The sequence below is a fragment of the Parathielavia appendiculata genome (genome assembly GCF_033297405.1).
Source record: "Parathielavia appendiculata strain CBS 731.68 unplaced genomic scaffold N657scaffold_2, whole genome shotgun sequence".
Taxonomy (NCBI): domain Eukaryota; kingdom Fungi; phylum Ascomycota; class Sordariomycetes; order Sordariales; family Chaetomiaceae; genus Parathielavia; species Parathielavia appendiculata.
This window is the reverse complement of record NW_026944221.1, coordinates 395265-418421: the sequence shown is the minus strand read 5'-3', so window position 1 is coordinate 418421 and position 23157 is coordinate 395265. Positions and strand designations below refer to the sequence as shown.

The 23157-nt window shown below is 55.7% G+C and overlaps 10 protein-coding genes across 10 annotated transcripts; 4 read left to right on the top strand and 6 right to left on the bottom strand.

Annotated features, from left to right (window-relative positions):
* The first annotated feature begins 61 nt into the window (after positions 1-61).
* On the top strand, positions 62-2541 carry N657DRAFT_661151 (uncharacterized protein). The gene is made up of 4 exons (XM_062795083.1): positions 62-786; positions 858-1341; positions 1404-1540; positions 1612-2541. Exons 1-4 carry the CDS (start codon positions 359-361, stop codon positions 2354-2356), a joined length of 1794 nt encoding a protein of 597 aa, XP_062650575.1. The 5' UTR covers positions 62-358; the 3' UTR covers positions 2357-2541.
* Positions 2542-4745: 2204 nt separating this feature from the next.
* N657DRAFT_176149 (uncharacterized protein) lies at positions 4746-5319 on the bottom strand. Its single transcript, XM_062786096.1, has one exon. The coding sequence runs from the start codon at positions 5108-5110 to the stop codon at positions 4784-4786; it is 327 nt and encodes a 108-aa protein (XP_062650574.1). The 5' UTR covers positions 5111-5319; the 3' UTR covers positions 4746-4783.
* Positions 5320-7196: 1877 nt separating this feature from the next.
* Positions 7197-9689, bottom strand: N657DRAFT_588467 (GMC oxidoreductase; the record flags this gene model as incomplete). The annotated part of the gene is made up of 4 exons (XM_062789846.1): positions 8993-9689; positions 8817-8933; positions 7847-8737; positions 7197-7773 (listed from the first exon to the last, which is right to left on the bottom strand). Exons 1-4 carry the CDS (start codon positions 9412-9414, stop codon positions 7197-7199), a joined length of 2007 nt encoding a protein of 668 aa, XP_062650573.1. The 5' UTR covers positions 9415-9689.
* Positions 9690-10790: 1101 nt separating this feature from the next.
* N657DRAFT_653219 (uncharacterized protein) lies at positions 10791-12188 on the top strand (the record flags this gene model as incomplete). Its single annotated transcript, XM_062794383.1, has 4 exons — positions 10791-11036; positions 11106-11596; positions 11665-12060; positions 12140-12188. The coding sequence occupies 4 exons, from the start codon at positions 10791-10793 to the stop codon at positions 12186-12188; spliced, it is 1182 nt and encodes a 393-aa protein (XP_062650572.1).
* Positions 12189-13944: 1756 nt separating this feature from the next.
* On the bottom strand, positions 13945-14572 carry N657DRAFT_176099 (uncharacterized protein). The gene is made up of 2 exons (XM_062786095.1): positions 14506-14572; positions 13945-14430 (listed from the first exon to the last, which is right to left on the bottom strand). The coding sequence occupies exon 2, from the start codon at positions 14336-14338 to the stop codon at positions 14030-14032; it is 309 nt and encodes a 102-aa protein (XP_062650571.1). The 5' UTR covers positions 14339-14430; positions 14506-14572; the 3' UTR covers positions 13945-14029.
* A 923-nt stretch (positions 14573-15495) lies between these two features.
* Positions 15496-15987, bottom strand: N657DRAFT_687204 (uncharacterized protein; the record flags this gene model as incomplete). The annotated part of the gene is made up of 2 exons (XM_062796877.1): positions 15614-15987; positions 15496-15542 (listed from the first exon to the last, which is right to left on the bottom strand). Exons 1-2 carry the CDS (start codon positions 15900-15902, stop codon positions 15496-15498), a joined length of 336 nt encoding a protein of 111 aa, XP_062650570.1. The 5' UTR covers positions 15903-15987.
* Positions 15988-16325: 338 nt separating this feature from the next.
* On the top strand, positions 16326-17173 carry N657DRAFT_677529 (uncharacterized protein; the record flags this gene model as incomplete). The annotated part of the gene is made up of 3 exons (XM_062795996.1): positions 16326-16499; positions 16568-16890; positions 16954-17173. The coding sequence occupies 3 exons, from the start codon at positions 16326-16328 to the stop codon at positions 17171-17173; spliced, it is 717 nt and encodes a 238-aa protein (XP_062650569.1).
* A 172-nt stretch (positions 17174-17345) lies between these two features.
* N657DRAFT_640656 (ribonuclease T2) lies at positions 17346-18615 on the bottom strand. Its single transcript, XM_062792011.1, has one exon. The coding sequence runs from the start codon at positions 18466-18468 to the stop codon at positions 17521-17523; it is 948 nt and encodes a 315-aa protein (XP_062650568.1). The 5' UTR covers positions 18469-18615; the 3' UTR covers positions 17346-17520.
* A 1273-nt stretch (positions 18616-19888) lies between these two features.
* On the bottom strand, positions 19889-20458 carry N657DRAFT_566866 (uncharacterized protein; the record flags this gene model as incomplete). The annotated part of the gene is made up of 2 exons (XM_062788456.1): positions 19889-20039; positions 20103-20458. Coding segments are annotated over 2 exons (507 nt in total), but the record flags the coding sequence as incomplete, so codon positions are not given.
* A 451-nt stretch (positions 20459-20909) lies between these two features.
* Positions 20910-22817, top strand: N657DRAFT_588451 (glycosyltransferase family 69 protein). Its single transcript, XM_062789845.1, has 2 exons — positions 20910-21368; positions 21422-22817. The coding sequence occupies exons 1-2, from the start codon at positions 21179-21181 to the stop codon at positions 22558-22560; spliced, it is 1329 nt and encodes a 442-aa protein (XP_062650566.1). The 5' UTR covers positions 20910-21178; the 3' UTR covers positions 22561-22817.
* The last annotated feature ends 340 nt before the right edge of the window (positions 22818-23157 follow it).

The following is a 23157-nucleotide window of genomic DNA, read 5'->3' as shown; positions in this document are numbered from 1 at the left end:
CAAACCTCGGAACCGAGGCATGTGCACGTCGCGCAATTAAACTTTGGTCAACGCACCGGATCCTGGTCCCGTCAACATCAACCACCGACATTTTCATTCCTTGTTGTTCGGCAAGGACCATCTCCTATAAATAAGCCCGCCTGCCTGCGCGTGGCTTGCTCTCATAGTCTACCGAAACCGCTCCTGGACGGGCTGCGACGCGCGTAATAAGAATACTCAAGGGTCTGAGCTGGATTTGCATTCATCCGAGCACATCCAAGGGGTGGAATTCTACATAGTAGTCGTCACGGCTTAACGTCTTGGCCATCCATCGTCTGGACACGTCATCGACAACACACGCACGAGCATACGGAACAACATGGCTTCGCGGGCTGGCGGGCCATGCTCCAAGAGCTCAGGCTCGAGCACCTCTCCATCCGTGACCGCGAGGTCGACATCAGACCCCATCCTCCGCAACGCGCTCCGCTACACCATCTCGGCACGAGAATATGCAACGCTTCACAAATACGTTATCTCCCGATCGCGAGCACTCAAGAACCGGGCGCCAACTGTGGACTCGGTGGAGAGGATGATAGGGCCCCCTAAGCCAGCTCAGTTACCGGACACGGCGGGTCCCGGAAGGAAAAAGGGTAAAGCAGGCAAGCAGGAGATGGCCGCTGCCGTGCGTCGTGACGACGACTACAATGCGCGGGCAATCCGGCACTCGATCCGCGTGTTCGTCGCGACTGGCGCGCTGATGAAGCTCTGGGGGGTGGCGTCGGCGAGGTTGATGTGGAAGAAGCAGGAGTATGTTGAAACCACCCTTTCTCTTTGGGTTTCTCGGATTGGGCCAGACAAGCTGATATGATTGCTTCCAGTGCCGCATCAACCACTGAAAAGAAGCAACCCCTGCACAAGTCACCGACCCTCCGCCTCTCCCTGTCCCTCAGCACTATCCTGCTCCTGTACCGCATCCTCTTCCGCTTCTTCAACCGCCTGCGCGCCCACCTCCTCGACCCATCGGCCGCCCCTTTCCGGCTGCGCAACCCCAAGACGGCCGGCGCCCTGACGTCACCCTACGCGCCCGCTGTCGGCGCTTCCCTGGCCGGCCTCGCCTTGGGCGTATACCCAAGTCGGCCGCTGCGCGTGACCATCGCCCTGTACACCATTTTTCGTGCCCTCGAGTTCGGGTGGAACTGCGCTGAGGAAAACGGCATGGTGTGGGGATGGATCAAGGGCGTCAGCGGCAGGCCGGATACGAAGAGGCCGCGGCCGTCGTGGTGGGGCAGCTGGATGCTGCAGCCGTTTGCGTTTGGGCAGCTGCTGCATGCGCTGGTGTTTGATAGGGATATCTTGCCCTCGGTGAGTTGATTTTGCGAGATTCTGAAGCGAGGAACACCGTTACTAATTCTTGCGTTGTCCAGTTCTGGAGCAACTTGGTCCTCAACAACTCAGCTGCTTATCTGCAGGGCAGGCCAGAGGATTATCCGTCCGGTCTGAGGTGGCCGCAACCTGGCGACATCGTTGATAGTCTCGCCCAGATGGCGCGTCTCAACTGGCCGTGAGTCTCCCTCCCCCCTAACCACCTTCATTCCGCCCCGTATCCAGACCGCTAATGGTTCTGCAATACAGAGCCTTCATCCCTCCCGTGCTGTTCCCCACAAAAGAGGACATCCTCCCGGCTTCTCTTTCCCCAATCTCCCCGATCACCTCGGGCGCCCACCCGCTCATCACGGCTCTCTCGTGCGCGACGCTCCACCCGGCCGACCCCTCGTGCACCCGCACGTTCCTCACCTTTTGGCTGCACTCCTTCCCGCCCCTCACGCGCCTGCTCGTCGTCGTCTACTCAGCCATGCTCCTGCCCAGGTTCTCGGCGCTGTACCACTTCCCCGTGTCGACGCTGCGCAACCTGGTCTCGTCGGCCCTGCGCACGGCCGGGTTCCTGACGGGCTCGCTCGCCACGGCCTGGTCGTCCATCTGCTTCTTCCAGGCGTGGTTCCCGCGCACCTTTTTGCCAACGCAGCGGTTCTTTTTGGGTGGGTTCGCTGCGGGCTTGTGGGCGCTGCTTCAGCAGGGCCGGCCGGGGAGTAGGGGGGTGTTCTTGGCGAGTGCCAAGGTCAGTGTCGAGACCTTGTGGAAGGTTGGGGTCAAGAGGAGGTGGTGGCGGGCTATGAAGGGCGGGGACGTGTGGGTGTTTGCTGCGGCGCTGATGCTGACGGGCGTGGTGTACGAGAGGGATGCGAAGGCGGTGCGGGAGGGAGCGTGGAGGAAGGGGATCAGTTGGGTGCGCGGAGAGGGGTGGCGGGATTGGGCGATGGAGGACGAGGAGGAAGGTGACGAGGGGGAGGATGGTGAGGGACGAGTCAAAGTGGAGTGATCGGTAGCGATTGTGTGCTGGCCCGGTGGGAGTGATCAAGTTATTGCAGGCGGTGATGGCACGTTTGATGAGACTATGATGTATGATTAACTACTAATTTCTGGGGTGGCCGCAGTCAGGAGTTTGAGGAGTTACACAAACGGCGCAACAAGCAAGCTGAAAGAGAAGAAGGAAAGAAAACGAAGAAGTGCTTATTAGCTCTGGTCTGTGCATCAACTTACCCCGAGGCCCATCAATCCATCCCGGTCGCCTTGTCACACAGAAGCTCTGCAGTCAGCGGGCATCTCGTATTAACACAAGCCAGCGTGAAGGGCGTCCTGCGCTCCCTGTCCGTTGCGTTGACATCAGCCCCGTGCTCAATCAACATCTGGGCAACAAAAGGGTCAACCTCCTTGTTGGTAACCCAGAAAAACGCGGTGTTCTTTGAGTTCACATGTTCACCTGCGCCCCTTTCCAACACAGCTCAGCGGATCTCCGATCTCTCCAACCACCGGCGGCATAAGAGAGTGCTGTTCTCCATAGTCCTCACGGTCGATTTTTACACCCTGGTCGAAGAAAAGCTCGACATTCTCTCTGCTCCCGGAGCTCACAATCGCCCTGAGTGCAGGGCAGTCATCCCATTCCGGCATCTACCTGTAGCGGCCCCAGAGAGTATATCAAAAGCCGCACGATTGCGTTGACCCACCTAAGAACGTATCTCCGATACCGACCTTCTGCACCGTGGCCGACGAGGAATCGGGCTATAGCTCCGTGACGGTTCACCCAAGCCTCATCTACGGCGGACATTCCGGATGCATCCTTTGAATTGACATCGAGCGGAAGTTTGACAACGTCCAGACGGCCCTTTTAATAGGCGATCCAAAACCCGGTGCGTCCATTCGTAGTTTTGAGATGAACGTCGGCACCGTACGCGAGCAACAGCTGCCCATGTGGATGGTGGTCGCCGGTCCATACTCAACCGCGACCATCAGTGGCGTTTCGTCGTCAGAACTTTTCCGGCTGTCCACATTGGCGCAGTTCTGAAGTAGAAGAGCCGCCATATTACCGGCATGGTGCTGGCAAGCTTTGAACAGCCGTGTCCCCGCCACCCTCCCCCACCGGCCCGTTCATTCTTCGCATCTGTTATATTGGCTTCTCTGTCCAAAAGAAGTTGAGCTATGGCTTCGCAGTCATGACCCGATCGACGCATGCCACGCGGCGTGCATAATGGGGGTTTCCCCATTGTTATCCGGAGCCTCAGCGGTGCTCGATTTCCAGAGTCCTCGCCAGCCTAGATATCTGAGCACGCCAAGCTGAGAATCGATGAATATCCTGGCTACCTCGTGGTGGCCATACATTGCAGCCCAGGACAATGCGGTCGATTCCCGATTGTCCGTAGCTAGCAGGTCGCCACTGCGGCCGGTCTTGATGAGAGCCTCCACGACAGGGACAATGCCAAACGGTGAGACAATCATGAGCAAGGTTCTCTCTGGTTCATCCGCCATGAGATTATAGGTAAAGGAAGGCCTGTAATGTTGATTCTTGACCCGGTGTGTGTTCCGTAATCCGGTAGGAATCGGAACCAAAATAGACAATATCGATCACATTGAAGGTAGAGGTCCAGTATCGCCTCTGTCATCTGCTCGTCAATTGTCACATGTGGTGTACCCAGGTGGCAACCCAAATGTAGTATAGATTATTCGAGGAACTGGTAGTCCTTCACATATCGCAGACGTCGGGTGAAAGAGCCCGGTATGTCCTTGTGTACTTCAGGAAACTGCAGGTTCCAGAGACGGATTTCGCCCAGGATGCGGTGTGATTCGGACGTCTCCGAAATATGGCTCCAATTCAGATTTAGGGCGTTCCCTCTCTCTTCTTTGCATGTTTCGAGGGGTTTGTGGTTTGTGTCGTCCCTAACTAGGAATTTTTTGGCAGTTTGGTGAAGCAGATCGATCATCGAATCGATGGATGACTCTCACAAAGAGACCGCAGATATCCCGCAGCCGTTCGCGAAGCCACTCATCGGAAGCGAGGTCAACGTCTGCGTATGACCGATGTGACGGCCGAATCGAACAGATCTCGGCGTCTGCGAAGTAGCCTTTCGTATCCTACCCTTGTTGATGTTCTCCGAGGTCATCATTCTCGACTAAATTGAGAGTGAGATACACCCACAGATAGGTTCGGTGCGGGACACTCAAGAAACCGCGATTGAGGAGTTCTTGCTCTTTCTCACCGAGCATCAGTCAGGCTCCGATGCTCCGAACCCTGCCTTTGATGAATATATCAATATCCTTAGCTATCTGTTCCATTTCCGCTTCGTTCTCTCCACTTAGATGAATAACAGCGAGGTCTGGGGCGTCTGGAAGTTGAAAACTCCGTCGGATAGTCCCATACGGCCTTTGAGCGGAAACTTTAGAGTCGGTGCCTTGGTCATGTGTCATTGGTCAATCAAGGCATTGGTGAGCTTTGAATTGTCCTCCAATCGGCACTCGTCGAGAGTATCGAGAATGCAGAGAATTTCCCCGGCACCTTCGTCGTCCTTGAAGAAAAAAAGAAGCACGTCGTCCTCCTTTCACTGGTCGAGAAAACATCGTCGACAAGGTACCTGGCTAGCACCGACTTCCTGCATCTAGGATCTGCAGATACCCAGAGAGCCCTGTGCTGGCTTCCGAAACCTTCCAACCAGCCGCGGAAGATGCCGTGCCCGACGAACCACTCGCAAGCAAGTGCCCGGAACTCAGCGTGGGTTTCGATCTTTCCAATCTGAATGATCATGGCAATGCTTTGAGTTTGTTCAGCACTCTGAATTCTTTGGCAGTCAATGGTGGCCTCCTGCTCTTCGGTGGTCTTCGTCTGAAATAGAGAGGCTGCAGGCCCAGGGATCAGTAGGCAGGCCTTACACAGAGCTTAGCAGCATTCATAGACAGGCAAATGGCAAAAGCAAGATATATCCAGTGCCAGAGAGGCTTGGGGAAAGAAGAAGCTAATGAAATAAATATCCGCGGTAGATCACCGCCCAGGCTCACTTACATGCAGTCCAACTCTCGAGAAGAGCCTTGGCTGAAGCCGCTGCCACCGCAGCAGCATAACCTTGGAACATCTTGTTCATATGGCTATCCAAGTAGTCGCACACGCTCTTGACAATCAGACGTGAAGAAGCACGCAGCATCTTCCACATACCCGCGCCCTCCATTTCGAAAGCCAAGATGCCGTTTTGGTCAGCGATGTCGTCGCGGTCTCTCCCAGAACGCATGACGGTGTCGCAGAGCCAAAAAAAAACCAAAGTCCATAACAGGGTCCAGCATATATATGGTCCGGTCGGCGGCGAGGGGAAATACCCAATGGTTGCTGACTGCATCCGAGCCCCTCATAGCCCTTCTCAATGGCCTGGTAGCAAACGGCCGTCACGTCTCGGGCACACTCGAAAGACAGGGCAGCGTCGTGGTGCTTGTGAAGGTAGTCTGGCCTAAAGAGCCTATCATTGCTCCGGCCGGGATGGGCCGCTCTGGAGCCAAGCCGTGCCCGGACGGCAGCAAGATGTCGAGACACACCCTGACAAAGTTCCTCCCTGGCTTGGTACGTGCGCAGCTTGGCCGACACAGATTCGGCTTCGACAGACAGCCTTGAAAGATTGTCTTGGGGTGTATCCTTGCGAACGAAGCGGTTGGGAAAGCGGCGTCCAAGGTCATGCTGAATAGGAGCAAGGGCAAGACCTTTCTCATAGAAGGCGGTAGTAATTATACTGTGACGGGTCTACCCAAAGTCTGGCTAACTCGTATAGATTGATATTGCTTTGACAAGAGTAAGAGCTAGATTACATGAATGGGCGTGCAACTAGACCTTAATTACTAGAGCAGAGGCGTATAATATAAGTATAACCATAGGCATATGATATAATCATAAGGACAGTGACCATAAGCGTATAATATATCTATGAGAATAGGAATGGGAATTTCGTGAAAACTTCATTTTGTTATAACTACGGTAGCTAACTGTTGGATTTGACAGGTGGTCAGGGAGGGTAGTTCAGGGGTGACAAATGGCTTGGCACCATGATTCCGAGGGTTAGGCAGAGGCCTGCAACAAATTTGGGAACAACGCAGACACCAGGATTATTATCAATTGAGTTGTTGCCCGTCTTTTGGTACCTACTACAGTGCGGTGCATTCATGGCTGTTGCCTTTCTAACAGGTGTTGTGAGGATTGCCTATAGGCGTTTGCCTACGTCAAGGCACTCTGCAGACCGTCCTGCCTTTGAGGCAGTTTGCATCTACATCTATATGTGGCTGCTTGCCCAGGTCTTCCAACCCAGTAGGCTTTTCCATCTTCATCTACCGCCTTCAACACCGTATTCATCTGCACCTGCATCACCAGTTTCCTCTGCCTGTACAACAGTAGTTGACCGTGAACCCACTTCACAACCGGCAATGGTGACAACGACGGTCGAAGTATCCTCTCTGGGTCTTAAAGCTCACAGGAAGAGCGACTAAATGGTTCAGATTGGTCATTCTGTAGGGATTCTATAGTTCCCGATTAGCGATAGTGGATCGGCCGGCTTGGGAAGAGGCTTTGCCGGCTTAGTGCAGGTCATTGGCACAATGACACTCATGCATGCAACCTTAGCGGTTTGATTCAAGTCCGGGAGCTCAAAGCGTCCCAAGCAGAAGTTACCGGCCCCGACCATCCTCAAGAAGACCTGAGTACTGGTGGTAGGCTGCTTGGCCTGGAGATCCATGCCACGATGCACAAACTGAATACCTAAGAGACAATGATCTATTAGACCCGTAAGGCAGCTACATCCTCGGGTGCGAACCTCCTCCAATCCATTGTCTACATTATAAGACCGAAACACATGACCGTTCTAAGCATCCGCAAGAATGGCCTCACTGCCCTTCTGGCCAACCATAAAAGTTGGCAAGACAGGGAACCCACCCGGCGCAACAGGAAAAACGCTCGCATCGACAACGCGCAGCCCCTTAACCCCAAAGACCCTAAACTTGCCGTCCACAACAGCCATCCTATCCCCCGCCTTCCCAATCTTGCATGTGCCGACGGGGTGATGTCCAAAAGTCTGCTCGTACACAAATTTCCTGTCCTCCTCCGGGTCCTTGCAGTAACCCCTCGCGTCCAGCCCGGCGTTGCACGGCGGCTCGGTCGGCACGACAGGCCCGTAGGGTGCGGGTAGCGACATCATATTGCGGCGCACCCAGGCCACGGCGTCGACCATGGCGCCCAGGTCGACGTCGCCCGTCTGGGGCGACTCGTACTGCCGGATATTAATCTCGGGCGGGTCGGTCGGGTCGGTCGACTTGATGCGCACGTAGCCGGCCGTGTTCTGAACGTTCATGCGCGCCAGGCTGCGCCAGAGGGTCTGCGGTCCGTCGGCGAAGGGGAAGTTGCTGGCTGGCGGGGAAAAGCCGCGGAAGACGCCGGGGGGGCTGGGGGAGTTTGGGGGTTAGCTTTGCCTTGATGTTTGTCCCAGAATCCAATAAGTCAGGGTGGTTGGCTTACGCAAAGGTGATGACGTCGCGGTTTCCATCAGGGCTGTGGTCCGTCTTCAGGAAAGAGCACTCGGAGTTGCCGCTGGGCAGAGTGTAGGGACCCGTGCCCTGCTCAAACTGGGCGAGGCACGGGTCACCAGGGGCGCCAAAGGTGCAGCTGGCCCAACCGGGATCGCCGGGCAGGGAGGTGATGTTCACGGGACTGAGGCCGGCGACGGGGAGTTCTTGGTTGTCGCGCAGGCCCTCGCCGACGCCGGGGAGATCCGAGACCACGGGGATGCCTAGAGAGCGCAGGAGCTTCTTGTCGCCGATGCCGCTGAGCTGGAGAAGCTGGGGCGTGTTGAAGACACCGCCGCTGATAATAACCTCCTTGCGGGCAAAAGCGAGCTTCTTGGTGCCCTTCGGGGCCGTGGCCTTGTTGTACTGCCACGAAGCCCCGTACACGCCGGCTCCCTCGAGGTACTCGACGCCCTTGGCCTTGGGGGTGCCGTTTTTCTTGTCGAACAGAATTTTGGTTGCCAGGGACTCGAGGGCCAGCTTGAGCTTGGGGGTCTTGGCCACGGTGTCCTTGACAAGATCGCGCGAAGTCCAGCGACGGCCCTTGTTGTTGTTGTGGTTGGGGAGACCGTACGGCTGGGTCGACTTATCACGAGAGGCGCCGAGGAAGTTGGCATCGCGCTCGAGGAGGTCGAGTGCCGTGGCCTCGTCCACAGCGTGACCGACGAGGTCCTCTGCGAGGTGAGACAACAAGGCAAGACGGCCTGGCTCCTGCAGATAGTAGCTCGAATCGCCCTGGCCCATTTTCAGGTAGCCATCGAAGCCATGGCCCTCTTTGGACTCGTTGGCCCGCAGGTAGAGATTCTTCTCGATCTTGACAAAAATCTTCCTCATGCTCTCAGCTCTGTTTTATCATGTTAGCTGCCAAGTGCAGGTGGACTGGGCTTTGGATCAAAACCCAGGGTGCTGAGCCATTTACTTACGACCAAGAAGAATCACCAGCCAGCTCGGCAATCTTGTTCCAGTCCGCGTCGTTGGGAAGCACAGATGCCATGGCATTGACAATGGCACTGCCGCCTAGGGTAGCGCCACGAGGGTACCTTGCATCTTCTTGTTAGCCGTCATACAACACACATGATAACTCCTGCTTAGCACGTACCAGACACCCTTGAGGGTCGCGCCGGCGGGCGCCTGAAACTTGGGCCCAATCCAGAACGAGCCGTCGGGCAGCGTCCAGGTCAGCAGGCGGTAGCGGCCCTCGGCCTCGGGATCCTCATGATGCTTCACCCAGAACGACCACTGCAAGTCCAGGGATTGGGGGTAGTAGAGAGCATTGACATAGGTCGAGACATCGTCGCTGGCGTCGCGGCCGGCTTCAATCAGCAGGACGCTGTGGCCGGCCTGGGCGAGGTTGCTGGCGACGATGCCGCCTCCGGGCCCACTGCCGACGACCACATAGTCGTAAATGCTACCGTTGCACCGGTCGGCCGAAGAAGCAGACACAAAACTGAAAGCGGAAAGGAACGTGAGGGCCAAACCGGCCAAGAAGGAGCGACTGCGGTGAGAGAACGACGCCATCATGTTGGAGTTGGACCGCCACACCAGAACAATGTGTGTGTGCAGGTCAGAGAGGGAGGGTGGGAGGGGATCGCAGCCGAGAACCGAGAAACCGAGTGGCCCTTTTTGAGGTTCTGCTTGGCCGTACGGATAGGATGGGCCGGTAGGATCCGAACCCACGTGTGTTGGCGGTCCACTCTCGGGGTGAAATGAGGCTGCTCAGGGGTCATGAACATGATCAATGGATGGCGTGGGGACAGGTGAAAAGGAAAGGCGATAACAAAGAGGCAGTCGGCCGGATCGGACAGGGGTTATTCGGCTACGTTAAACCGGAGAATACTAGTGTATCATATAGCCTATGCACGTCCACAATGTCCTAATTTCGGCCCATAGAACCCGAGGGCCCGGAGGAGCTGCAGGAGCTTGTGGCCTGCTAGCGTATCTCGGAATGATTACACTGTAGGGACAAGTACACGTCTCTTTCCCCGGTAACGTTGTGACCTGTGGGTATGGAGACGACGACAACTGTCAAGTTGTTCCTATGGCCTGGGAAGTGTTCAAGTCGCGATGATCCCAAAGCGAGCCACGGCTTGTACTGCATGAGCCGATCTCTCAGAATTTGAACTCCGTCCCCTGCCTGCCATCCGTGTAATGTAGTATGAGTGCGGAGATTCCCCGCTAAGGGAGCGGCCCGATAGGTCAAACCATAAGGAGGACCTTTGCGCTGCATTAGTGCGGCGCAGTCCTGGTGGATAAACTCCGATTCCCTAGCCTGCATCCTCTCAGAGACTAGGAGAGAAGGTATTATACCTATGGTGAGCACAGTCGAATGCCACTGCATAGTCGTCGGAACCTTGTCTGCCACGCTTCCCCTATTGAGCAACTACCTGCCTTGTTTCACAGAAAGTCGTCTCCAGCCTCGGCTGGTATGCTCTGTTTGATGTGTCTGTTTGAACAAGTCTTGTTTCGAGCCCGGTCCGACCCCTGACAGCCAAGATCGAGGAGGATTTTCTGGTCTTCTTGGCAGAGTCAGCAACGTCGTAGAAACAACTCCAATAGGAAGGCGAACCGGAGGGTTGTTGCAAGTGGTGCGGTTCGGGAGGGCGGCTCGGGAGACTCCTCAGCACTCAGGTACACGTACCGGATGTGGCTGCAAGAGAAGCGAAATGGAAAATCCCGTGTCTCTCTTCTGAGCACACGGGTAATCGTTCGACGTTTTGGCCACCGGAGAGCTGAGACATGCAGGTCATTGCAGGATGCAGCTGTTGGGAGAGGCCGTGCGATGGACGTCAGGTTGGATTTAACTCACAGCTTGTTCGTCTCCAATCGCAGATCTAGTTTCTTTGATTTTCACAGTCATCGATGATCTGCCCCGGATCTGCCCTCGATCTGCTGCACCCATGGCCCAGCTGATCCCTGGGGGGCTGCTGCTGGCCCGACAGGCCGGAAACGCCACCGTTCCCCTTGTGCTACCGCAACAATCACTGGACCTCTCCAGCTACCCGACGACAGGCCTTCAACAGTTTGGCCTGTTTATTATCATCTTCTTCCCGGTCGTGTCACTGCTGCTCGTGGGGCTGCGCGTCTACGACCGCGCAAAGACAAAGACGTTCGGGCTGGACGATGGCTTCATCATTGTGGCCACAGTACGTCGCCCGCCGGAAGTCGCAAACTAGACGATCATGGCCTAACTAACCCACCCTCTGTTTCTGTAGCTTTTGGCAGCGGCCGAAGCCGTCTTCTCGTACGCCATGATGAAGCTGCAGTACATCGGTGTCCACGTTTGGCAGCTCCCGACGACCCCATACGATCCCAGACTCGGCTTGATCCTGAACTACATAGTGGTCATGCTCTACAACCCGGAGTTGGGCCTCGTCAAATCATCCGTCCTCTTCTTCTTGCTTAGACTTGGTGGTCACCAGCCTCTGCTACGGCGGTTAATACACGTTCTCAACTGGTCCAACATTGCCCTCCTGATCGCGGTTCTGTTCGCCTCCATCTTCACCTGCGTGCCGGTCCACAAGTACTGGGACAGGACCGTCCCGGGAGTGTGTAACGTTGAGAGTTACCAGTATCTGATCACGTCAGGCCTGACCGTCCTCACCGATGTTCTCGTGCTGGCCATCCCGGTCAAGATCGTCATTGGGCTTCAAATCCCCAGAAAGCTCAAGATTATCCTCATTTGCCTCTTGTGCTCCGGCATCATGTAAGCTCCTCCAGCCTCACTCTTTCCATCCAAAGTCAGACATCCACTTACGAAATCCTGCAATCCAGCGTCACAATCTTCAGCATCCTCCGCATGCGCGCCCTCTACCTAATGTATTACCCGCCCCCGAATCCGGGCCCAGACCCGACCTACGACATCAGCTTCGTCTACTCGACCGTCGAGTGCAACCTGGCCATCATCACGGCGACCATCCCACCCCTGCACGGGCTAATGCGCCGGTGGTTCCCGCGCTTCTTTCACATCACGTCGCTCCAGAACTCGGCCTACCACAACAACAACGGCTACAGCGGCGGATCCCGAGGCGCCGTGCGCACCATCGGCGGCTCGAGCATGGCGCTCAAGGACCTCAAGAGTCCCACGTCCCCGTCCCAGCGCGCGAGGCTCAACAGCCTGTCCAACAGCGAGGAGGACATCCTGGGCAAGGATCGGATTACGCGTACGACGTCAGTGCAGATCACGTTTGAGAACGGCACGGAGAGCATGACCGGGGCCCAACCTCCCTCCTATGCTGCCAAGTACTAGCAAAAATTATGAGGAAAACACAGAGACCAAAGACTGGGTTCAGTGCTAGAAATGCATCAGAGCCGGGATTGGGATCGGCTGCTGGATGGTGGAAGGAGTGTTCTGGTGTAAACAAAATAAATAAAAAGAAAAAAATATAAATAAAAAAGCGGGAGTGATGTATTGTATTGTACCTTGGTCGATCCCCAACGCGGGGGATGCCTTCGTTGCGTTCATGTTTGTCTACGCCACTGGCAGTCTGGCACTGTGACTGTAATCAGCCACACGGTCCTGACGCTGGCGGCTGTTGCGATTGTGAATAACTAGGTGTTTCCCGTGACGAGGACAGCATTTGTGACGAGTATGGGGCTTGACTGAGGGGGTTTGTGAGCCGACTGGTCATTGATTCTTGATGGCGGCGGGTGAAGCTTGGGTGTCATGGAAATGATTGTGACCGGGGCTGCTACCGCTGTTTGTGGGCGTTGCTGCTTGAAGGTGAGGTAGTTGCCCAGACGATAGATAGCAGAAAGTCCGCGTCAGTATGCTATCCGTTCCAAACACGCAGCAGTCGTCTAAGGCCCGAGGGAAGCGCTGCCCTGCGGCCCGATTCCGGAAATCGATTTTGTCCTTGACGGAAACGAAGTTTCAGCGTGGCTTCTACTTGGGACTCGGCTTCTTTATGGTTTCAACTCGGCGGTGGCTTGGCCCCCTCCAAGTGATGCTGGGGTCATAGACTGCGATGCGCTCTGGAGCATTCTTTCAGCCAGATGGCTCGGGAAACGCTTCATGGTGACGGCCTGGGCGGTGGTTGGGGGGTTCTGGCCAAGGCTAGGAGCCCACTCGAGAGGTGCAAACAGGTCGGCACTATGGGCGACAGGAGCCATGATAATTTGGAAGACACGGTGCATGTTCTGTTCCGCTATGGGGCCAGCCGAGTACAGCATGCTCATGTATGTACCGAAGGGTGAAGCCTCCCACAGCTGCTGTCGGCCCTGGGGTGGATGAGTCGATGAAACCTTTCCGACAAAGCTGCCGGTATAACGAGCTCCCTGCATTTGGGTCCGCACCACGGTCAAGAAGGTACACGACGACACTATGCTGCCGCTCTAGAGCGCCCTCGAAGTCGGCGAGCGCAGCCCACAACAGCTGAACCTGCTTGCGCGGGATCTCAACCCGCCATTGCTCCAACGCGTCGTAATCCATCTCCTTCAAAAATTCCAGCAGACCATAAATGCATACGTATGTTTCAAGCATGCTTAGGCCGTCATCATTACTAGGAAAGGCCAGACCGCGCTTTCTCAGAATAGCTGCGCTATTCACACCCTTGAAGAGCTCAATGATGGCACTGACTAAGGTAGGTTGGTGTCATCAAGCGCCTTCTCGCCGAAGTGCATAAACTCGCGCAGAAATTCATTTAGCTGGGGCGAGTCTTGGGCCGTGATTTCGAAACAGACTAAGTCTAGTATCGTATTCTCCGACCAGGCCCGGGTCGAGAGCCACGGGGCATATCTGGCCTCAGCCAGGATACCTCGACACACGAGGAGCCAGATTTTGCCGAGGTCTTCCTGTCCCTTAGTCAAGAAGCACTGCACCTTGGTGGATGACCGTAAGAAATCCATCGCGGTGCGGTGCAGGAAATCAACCCGAGGGCCGAGGTACGAATTGCTGGTCGGGGACGGATTGATCAACGACCTCGAGGAGCCCCTTTGTCCGTCCCTCCAGTTGGCGTCGCATACGCTCATGTCTGAATGCCAGCTCGGAGTTTTAGAGTGGCAACTGAGGCCTCAAAAGTCCGGATCCGCTTCGATGTCGTCCAAGGAGGAGTGAAGAATCAAGAACAGAGGGCGAGGCGCCTCCATGGCGATAAGAGATGTCCGCGCAGCCTGGCGTCGATACAACGGCGGAATACACTCAATCATGTGGAGAAAGAAGTCTTTGGAGGTACTCGGGGGATTGGTCGAGCTGCCGCAGCATTGTTTCCACGGAGTCGTCATAGGTGAGCCCATCCAGAAGGTTGTTCATGACGAAGTAGACGCCAAGGAACACACCTTGCGCTCGCATGGCTATTTCTTCGATAAGATTCTCGTAGCCGGGATCATGGTTCATGAGCAGCGTGAGCTGGTCGTGTTCCTGCAGCTTGTCCGAAACGTAGCAGCGGATATCTCCCCGAGTAAGGTCCTCAAGTTTCAGATAGTAGGCCCGATGTAGACCTGAAAGCATCCATGAAGACGGCCCACGGCCTACTCGATGCACAACTCTTGACGCTTGGGAATTTTGCGATGCGGTTCAGCGTGTTAGTCAGGTTCCGATAACTATGCCTTATTATTATCCGGTTTAAACTCGTCCAATCCGTCAATGAGGAAGCGAAAAGCGGCCGAAATTCTCACATTGATCAAGTCTTCGAGCGTCAACATCAACTCCTCAAAAGACCAGGAAGCTGATGCCGCGAAGGGTGGTGATTCCATCTCGCCGGGATTGGTATGCAAGCCACGGTATTGGGACCGCGTCTGAAGAGAACGTGTTCGACCAGTTCGGGGCACTGTCGATGAGTCTCAAACAAGAGTGACCGCAGCAGACCCTCTTGAGATTTCTGCAGCTTTTGGAACCGGCATTCTAGAAGAAATACTTGGCTATGACCAACTTCGGGGTTTTGTTTGTGCTTAGTCCGCCCCCACCCTGCTGGCCGTAATGAGCTTCCATCAGGTCTGCTTCGTACCTGAGTTTCTCATCGACCTCAGGTTGCGGAACCAGGCGGCGGCCGCCATTTGCATCGTCCTTGTTTTCTTCAAACGGCCTAAATTGAAGCTCCTCTAGAGACATTGGGTGACGCGCGATCCAGGCTCCTGAGGTGTGCTCGTGTCTCTTCATGGTTGCAGATGACCTTCATCAGGGTCGACTTTCCGCATCCTGACTTGTCGTGAATGCAAGAAAGATGCCATCGCCGTGCTCGAGCCACTGGACAAATCGGGTTCTTGTACCATCCGGCAGGGCATCAGAGTAAGTCCATCATACGTGACGGCGTGTGCCTTCTCGATCTTTTCGTGCCGAGCCTCAATCGTGACAGAGTGAAGGCTGCTCAGAAGATCCTGCTCATGGGCCATGGTTTGGCCCTGGGCACTAAGGCCCGATGAGACCTGCAAGTGGTCGTGAGCCCTGCGCCCGTGTCCTTCACCTGAATGCGACTCCTTGGTGGCTTGCAGTATGTCATTGATCGTTCTGTCCATGGCTAGCACCTTTTTCACGTCCAACCTGAAGATCGTTTGTGTGGACGAGAGAGTAGATAGCGACGGAGAGTTCGGACAGCTTGTTCCTGAAAGACGCCGTGTCGTGCTAGTCTGAGGAGCACGTAGAAATGGAAGAACGACCGCCTCACCCCATCAGATGCTGTACGTGGGCGGTGATTTGGACTGCACTTCGACGGTCTCTGCTCGAGGCCGTTGATCTCACTGCGACTCTAGGCATCCTTCAGGGCCGCCTTCAACGACCTCAACCGACCATTGGCGCCCTTGACCTTCAGCTTTTCGAGAGCCACGAGCATCTGTTCGGTCAGTCGTTTGTTCTCCAAGGCAAGAGAGCGAAGGGTCTCGGATTGCGCCTGTTCCACCAGGACAGCTTCGCCCAGGGAGCTGACGTCGCGTGCAATGATCTGGAGAAGCGCGTTCACCATCGCTGGTGCCCGTGTGTGACTGGTAAATGGCGTGTGCGCCCAGAAACACCCCCCAAGTAAAATCGACAAACATAATGATGTTGCCTGCCATGCCCAGCGCGAAGGGGGGGCAGCCATTATCGACTATCGGGATGGATCTGTGCGGAATTGGGGAGATTCCCACACATCACCCTGAAAGCCCGCTGCAGATGCGCAGCCTCTTGCGGCTGAGCATGTTGCCTTGCCTTGACCGATTTGTCGGTTTCGGAAACCATTCACGTGCGAGGCAGGCAGGCCCCTCGCCCCACATCCTCCTCGTCAGTTGTGCCTGCCAAGCAGAATCTGAAATCCCCCCCGGGTGAGTCGCCGGAGACACGGAAAGGACCCACCCACAAGTTCCAAGCCTGGTGTTAATTAAGATTGCCTACCTTACCCTTGGCGACCCAAAAAGGGGCACACAGCAGGTGCGAGGGAATGCACCACAGCACTTTCGTGGAATAAAAACTGATCGCACAGCACTTACTCCATGCTGCTAGCCTGTTCAGTTCAACCATAGCAAGCATGGAGGATAAGCCGCCGGAATATGTTTCCCCGCCGGAGACGTGGAAGTCCAAGACGGCTCTTCGAGCGGCGTCGCTCGTGTTTTTAGTCGTCATTGCAGGAATCGGGGGGTCGCTGTCGACCATGCCACGTCTCGATATCGCCTGGTTGATATTGATTATGGTGGTTCCCGGCGTACGCCTGCCGTTTTCACCTGATTAGATTAACATACTAGAGTAAAATCGCTGACTTGTCTCTCATAGCTTGCCGTCACATTCATCTGGGACATCGCCGAAGTTCTCTGCATTCTCAAACGGGGCGGAAACCGGGGCATCCATCCCGGCGCCGTCGTCGCTATCGACCTGATACTTTGGCTCGGCTGGCTCACCGTCGGCTTCATGCTGGGCGTGCTAGGTCTCATGAGCCATGCAGGTTCTTACATCCTGGATTATAGTGGCTCCTCTTATACCCAGTACGGGACTCGATACAACTACAACCCGTCCAAAGCCACGCCTGAGGATGCGGCTCTGGAGAGAGAGGTCTTGGGGAAGGGCCGGGCCCTCGTTGCCTTTGTCGGGCTTACAGTGTAGGTTTGACGTACTCTTCCCAGGGATGCCAACCAGACGTTGCTGACGAAATGTAATCTCAGAATCGTGCACTTCGTGCTCTTCGTCATCGCCTGCCGCGAAACCCACACACGGAACAGCATGCCGAGGACCATATATGTCATGCAGCCCGTTTCTGTGATACCGGCTGGATACCAGCAGCTCGAGTTCGTCCTGCCAAAGCAGATGCAGAACCAAGTGTTCATGCAAATGCCGCCTGGCCAACCACCTATTCAGCCTGCTGCAGCCGTTCCCAGACACTGAGAGAGGGGGCCAGCCTTCCAATCCCTCCTCAGATGGACATGTCGAAGGCTCCATGCTCACATCCTTCTTCGGCTACCTTTTCATTCAGGAGGGAGTAAAGTTAAGACCCCATCCGACCGGTGAGCTGGGATCCTTGCTCTTCGTCATCAATTTGGTGCTTGGATATTGTTGTACAGAATTCTCAAGGCGTTTCTCGGATTATTCATGACGCCTACAGACGAAAACGTATTATGTATACACAATTTTGCATTATGATATCCCGACAACCTGCCATTGAGTAACCAGAGAGAACTTCCTAACCGCCTTCGTAATGACAGAGTCACGAACCTATGATACCTTCAGTCTCCTTAGTTGCCCCCCTCCGACCCAGAAGCCCGCTCATAGTACCAAACAGCCCCATCCGCCTTGGCACAGCTGCTAACGCTGCCGCCGTTGATGTCGGCCTCGACAGGCTTGCCCTTGCCCGCCTGCACCGGGCCATAGACATGGTAGTAGTACCACACCTCGGTCAGCACCGTCCTGCCGTTGTCGAGCGAACCCTTACCGGCCTCGGTCTGGTTGTACCGGGGGCCAGAGCAGCCGATGTAGGGCTTGGCACCGTGCTCGGCCGCCAGTGCCGACTGGATGTCGGCGAGCGTGTAGCCCGTAGAGTTGCTGGGCTTGATGGACTTTGCGGCGAGCCAGTCGTAGGTGGGCAGCCGCTTGAAGAAGTCGGCCGAGGCCGAGAAGTAGTCCAGCAGGTCGCTGTGCTTGTCGAGGGCCTCCGGAGAAAAACACGAGGGCGCGAAGGTGCTGAAGCAGGTGGCGTGCTTGGAGAACTCGTGGGCCCAGAGAACGGCGTTGGGCTCGTTCTGGGAGATCCAAAACTTGTTCATCCAGTCGAGAAGGGCGCGGCCCGGCTTACCGAGGGCGGTCAGGAACGTGTCCACGGTCGGGCCGTTGTAGGGCGGAACGGGGGTGCCGTCGGGAGTGCCAGTCGTGGTGTTGGGCGACGGGTGGGGGTCGTACTGCCGGTTGAGGTCGCAGTATTGCGTCCACGAGCCGTTGCAGAAGTCGGGCCACAGGCCGTGCAGGGTCCACGACTTCCGGGGGAGCAGCTGCCCTTCGGACTCAAGCCCCGTGTATGTGTCCCAGAACTGGGTGGAGAGGACCAGACCGCCGAAAGTCTCGACCTCGCACGAGTTTACCAAGCCCGACTGTGCCTCGGCGGAGCAAGAGAGCACTTTCTGGTTGGGGTTGCATCTAGCGGCGACCGAGCCGGCCACAGCCAGGCTGAGCAGAAGTAATCGTGCCATTACCTCCGGAGATAGGGACCGAAGATAAGATACCTTTATGTAAGGTAGGTACGAGAGTAGGCTGAGTTCCAAGACTTCAGGCGGAGGAGGTCAAGCACTCGGGATGCAACTTAATATATTCCATTAATTCCTTTCCCTGGCTAAAACCCTCTTCTTGTTCGTTTTTGCAACATTGCTAGCGGTCCGCTTCCCTGCCACGTGCGGTTCTATTCTCAACAATTCGTCCACCATCATACCGGAACTTCCTAACAATTATTCCCGACCCATCGGTACCTGATTAGGAAGCTGCAAAATCTGGATGGCAGGACAGTACCGCCAAAAAAGGGAGGACCGAGCACCTGCTCGCAACGCGGTGTCCCATTCGCTCAAAATCTAATGTGCAATGAAGAACGGAATATCTCCAACCTGGGGATAATGGTAATCTCGACACCTCTCGGACAGCCAGCAAGATCTTGCAGTCGCCAAATGAGGTTATAGTACATGCGGTTAGCCGCAGCTTCTCTCAAATCTTTTTCTTGGTGGAGTTTTCCATCATGATTTCTTTTGCTTTCTAATCGCCATCATGATTGAACGGAGGGCATTGGAGGATTGCTTAATGGGGACAGAGCCCTTTTTTGGGAGGAACAGCTGCAGCATGAATTATTGAGATAAACTTGTTAAGGTACAGAATGCGCCGCTACCAGCACGTACAAGTTTCAATACATTTAATAACCGGCCAGGCCGACCTGAAATATCATGCCAAGGTACTGGACCTGTACTTTAGCCCACTCAATGTGATGCAGTACACCAATGATCTCTGATTGGGGTATCAACAGTTCACTCTTCAATCATACCAACCACATTATTCTTTGAGTTACCCTCTGCGATTCCTCACTTATCCCCGGCTACCTCCGCCCACTCCAAATCCCGAACCAGGCAACTCTACGGGCGTCCTGCACGGGTACCGTGACCCGACCCCAAACTGCCAATTTCCTCCACTGGGATCATACGCGGCCGAGTCGCGGCCAGACAACTCGGCGACTTCATGTTGGTACGTCGCGGACTTGTATAAGGGGGGCGGCGCCGACGGGTCATGGCCGGAATCGTCCTGTGTGTCCCTGCCGCTGTTGGAGGTCTTGGATAACAGAGTCTTTGGCGTCTTGGAGCCCACATTCCTGGCGTTGCGGTGGCGGATCCAAAAGATGACGACTATGCAGCTGCATAGGAGGGCGAGACAGCCGAATGTGCCGCCTATTATGGCGCCCGTGTTGTTGGGGCTGCTGGCGCTGGTGGCTTCGTTGGAGGAGGCGGGTGCTGGGGATGCGGTGTTGCTTGGGGAGCTGGATTGATTTGAGGACTGGGCCGTCGATGACGCCGTGTGCGTCGAAGCGGTTTCTCGGGGACTGCTAGAAGTTGTTGTGGAAGTTGAAGGGGTGGGCTTGGCTGATGAAGATGATGGCTTTGCGGTGGTGGTGAAGGCGAAGTATCGGTCTGTACTGGGGCCTGCGCCACAGGCGAGGTAGGTGAACGGGCCGACGTTGTTGGAGAGAGTTAGAAGAGCGGTCGAGCAGAAAGGAGCGCCGGATTCGGAGCTGACCGCTGTTACTCAGTCCCTGCGCTCAGTGCCGCTTGGGATCATAGTTGTCGGCACTTACCAGGTGAAGGTGGTCAAAGGGGAGTTGGTAAACCCGCATCCCTTGGAACAGCTGAAGCTGTCGACGCAACTCCCTGCCAAGCCACAATCGGTTGCCGCAATGACTGAGCTGGGACAGAAGCCCCAAAGGTCGTGCAAGATGTCCACGCGACAGTCAAATCCTGGGTTGGCCGTCCGGGTTTTAGAAGCGTCGCCGGTGAAAAAGATGGTCGAGAACCTAGTAATACTAGCAAGGACCGTTCCCTGCCGTCTATCGAGGGGCAATGTCGTGTTCGGTTGCCGGCCGAAGAGCGCAAGGGCGGAGGTATGCTCGATGCCTCCAAACAGGAGCAACACTTGAGGGAAGAAAGGGGGCATTGAATGGCGATGATGTTTAATCCGAATCGCGGAGACTTTGAGCAGTGACTGATGGGTCAGCGCTTTGCAGAGCTGCCTCGACACAGCAAGGAAAGACAAATATGAACAACACAAAAGTGACAGGAAGCCAGCAGACAAAATGAGGAAGAAATAACATCATCCGGAGTTGGCCAGAGCAAACATTCCCTTATTATGGGTGTCGACGAGCAATCAGCCTTCATGGCTGAAGCGCCTCGAGTCCTTAGGCCTCGCTTCTGCAGAGGTTCTTCATGTACCGAAACACGCACGGTACAATGCGCACCTCTTTCACCATTCAGGAGGCAACGCTGCGCCTCACGAAGTTCCGCGCGCTTGTAGGCGTGGGTGGCTTGCAGCTAGATCTAATTCTGCTCACGGGTTTGAGATGTTGGGCGAATCAAGACCCGTCTCAACCCCTGGCTCGCGGGTGATGGGCGCTTAACTGGCTGATCACGACCCCCCAGACCAACCAGCCAAGAGAAATGACGCCGCCAAGTTTGATCAATCTGAACGTCATCTCTTCAAAAGTCAACATCACCGCCGGAGAGCTCAGCAAGTCTTGTCACGTTTCCCTTTTTTTGACCTTGGACGAAATAGGATGCTTTAAGGAAAGTTCAAGAACCACTTCGAAAGCCTCACAGCGGTCAAGCCGAGGCGCGTCCGGCCCGCATCCGCTGGCCGGGTTTGTCACGTGTATCCGCGATGCGCAGAGCGTTTCTCTTCTGGCCAGCGACGTCCCTGCTCCTCCTGGTCTTGACCCTCTATGTCCGCCGGGACCAGCTCGGCTTTCTCCCACAGCATGGTTTGCTCCAGCCACAGGACAAGGTGCAGACGGCGCCACCACCACCAGACGCAGGGGCTGTTGCCTCAACGGCAACTACAACACATCCAGGTCAGTGATTTGTCTGCCACAGTATTTGCATGCCTTCTAACATCGACCGCCAGCAACTCTTCCCAAAGAAACGATGGAAGCCCACGTCAAAGCCATCATGAGCCCAGAGGCAACCCACCTACCTCATCTTGAGTGTCCCAAGCTGGACACATCCCGGTACCAGCATCTGCAGATAGCTAGCCAGCAACCTCCCAACCCAGCCATCCGCTACTTCTTTGCCCTCGACCTCCGCCAATGCCTCACTCTCCTCCCCCGGCTCATCGGCAGCGTGGTCGAAGTAATGCGCTTCCTCGGCCCTCCAAACTGCGCCCTCTCCATTGTCGAAGGCAACTCAGACGACGGCACCGGTGAGGTTCTGGCCGCCCTTCGCCCGGAGCTCGAAGCCCTCGGCATAACCTACTACTTCAGCACCACGCCCACCGACCCAAAACAAGGCGACCGTATCGCAGCTCTCGCCCAACTGCGCAACCTCGCCGTCCAACCCCTCCTCGACGCCCACCGCTCCACCTCCATGTTTCCTAATGAATCCACCACGACCAAATCCAGCTCCACCACGATAACCTTCCTCAACGACGTCGCCATCTGCCCCGAAGACATCCTCGAACTCCTGCACCAGCGCCTCACCCTGCAAGCCGACATGGTCTGCGCCATGGACTGGACCTACGTCGGCCGCGACCCGACCTTTTACGACGTGTGGATCGCGCGCGGCATGAGCGGCGACTCCTTCTTTGAGATACCGCCCGACGGCAGCTGGGACTCGGCGTGGAACCTGTTCTGGAACGACGCGGCGACGCGCGAGCGGTTTGCCGCAAGGCAGCCGTTTCAGGTTTTCTCGTGCTGGAATGGCGCGGCGGTCTTCTCCGCTGCGCCGGTGGTTGAAAGGGGGGTGAGGTTTAGGACTGTTCGGGAAGGGGAGTGTGTGCAGGGTGAGCCGCAGTTGTTTTGTAAGGATTTGTGGTGGGAGGGGTATGGGAAAATTGCGGTCGTGCCGGTGGTGAATTTGGAATATTCGGATGAGGCGGGGAGGAGGATCAAGGAGGAGAAGGGATATACGTCGCGGTGGGTGGGCGCGCCTGGGTGGAGGGATGAGCGCATCGAGTGGCAGGCGAGGCCGCCTGACAAGGTCAAGTGCATGGGGAGGTATGATGATCAGTTCTTTGAGGCGTGGAATAAGTCGCAGCCAGGGACTTGAGTGAGACGATGAAAAAGCAAGGCGCCGTCAATGTGACTGTGGCCGCTGCGAACAGCGCTTCAAGTTTGTTCCTGTTGGCCCTATGTCAAGCGCTTTCAACGCTTGGGATGACCGGTATAGACGGGATACAGTGATCCTAAAAGACGAGCGCTGAACTGATTGACTTTTGTCCTTTGGAAATAACGTACATCATTAGCGCACCGGCCATATAAGCAAGCCAGCCATTTTTCCGCGCGCGACGCGTACTTTCTATGTTCAACATTAGAGTTTTCCGTAAGTAAGCTCGAGTTCCTCTATGCCCTTCCACAAGGCCTACTTCGCCTCTATGACGGAGAAGACTATATAGGGTGGCTTTACATGTACTGGCCTTGTACCGTATAATCCAGCGAGGGTGCTTTCCAAGCTGGATATGAAGCTTCGTACGCCGATATCCCCGAACTCGCCACCCAGCACTATTTAGCCCAGGTCTTCCAGATACCCTACAAACCCCGAGAGCTGATTCACACCCAACACTTATCAAGACTCACATTGCTGACCATCGGGACAGATTCTTGACGTCAGTGTTGGCTACTATAGACCAGCTTACTAAGGGTACGA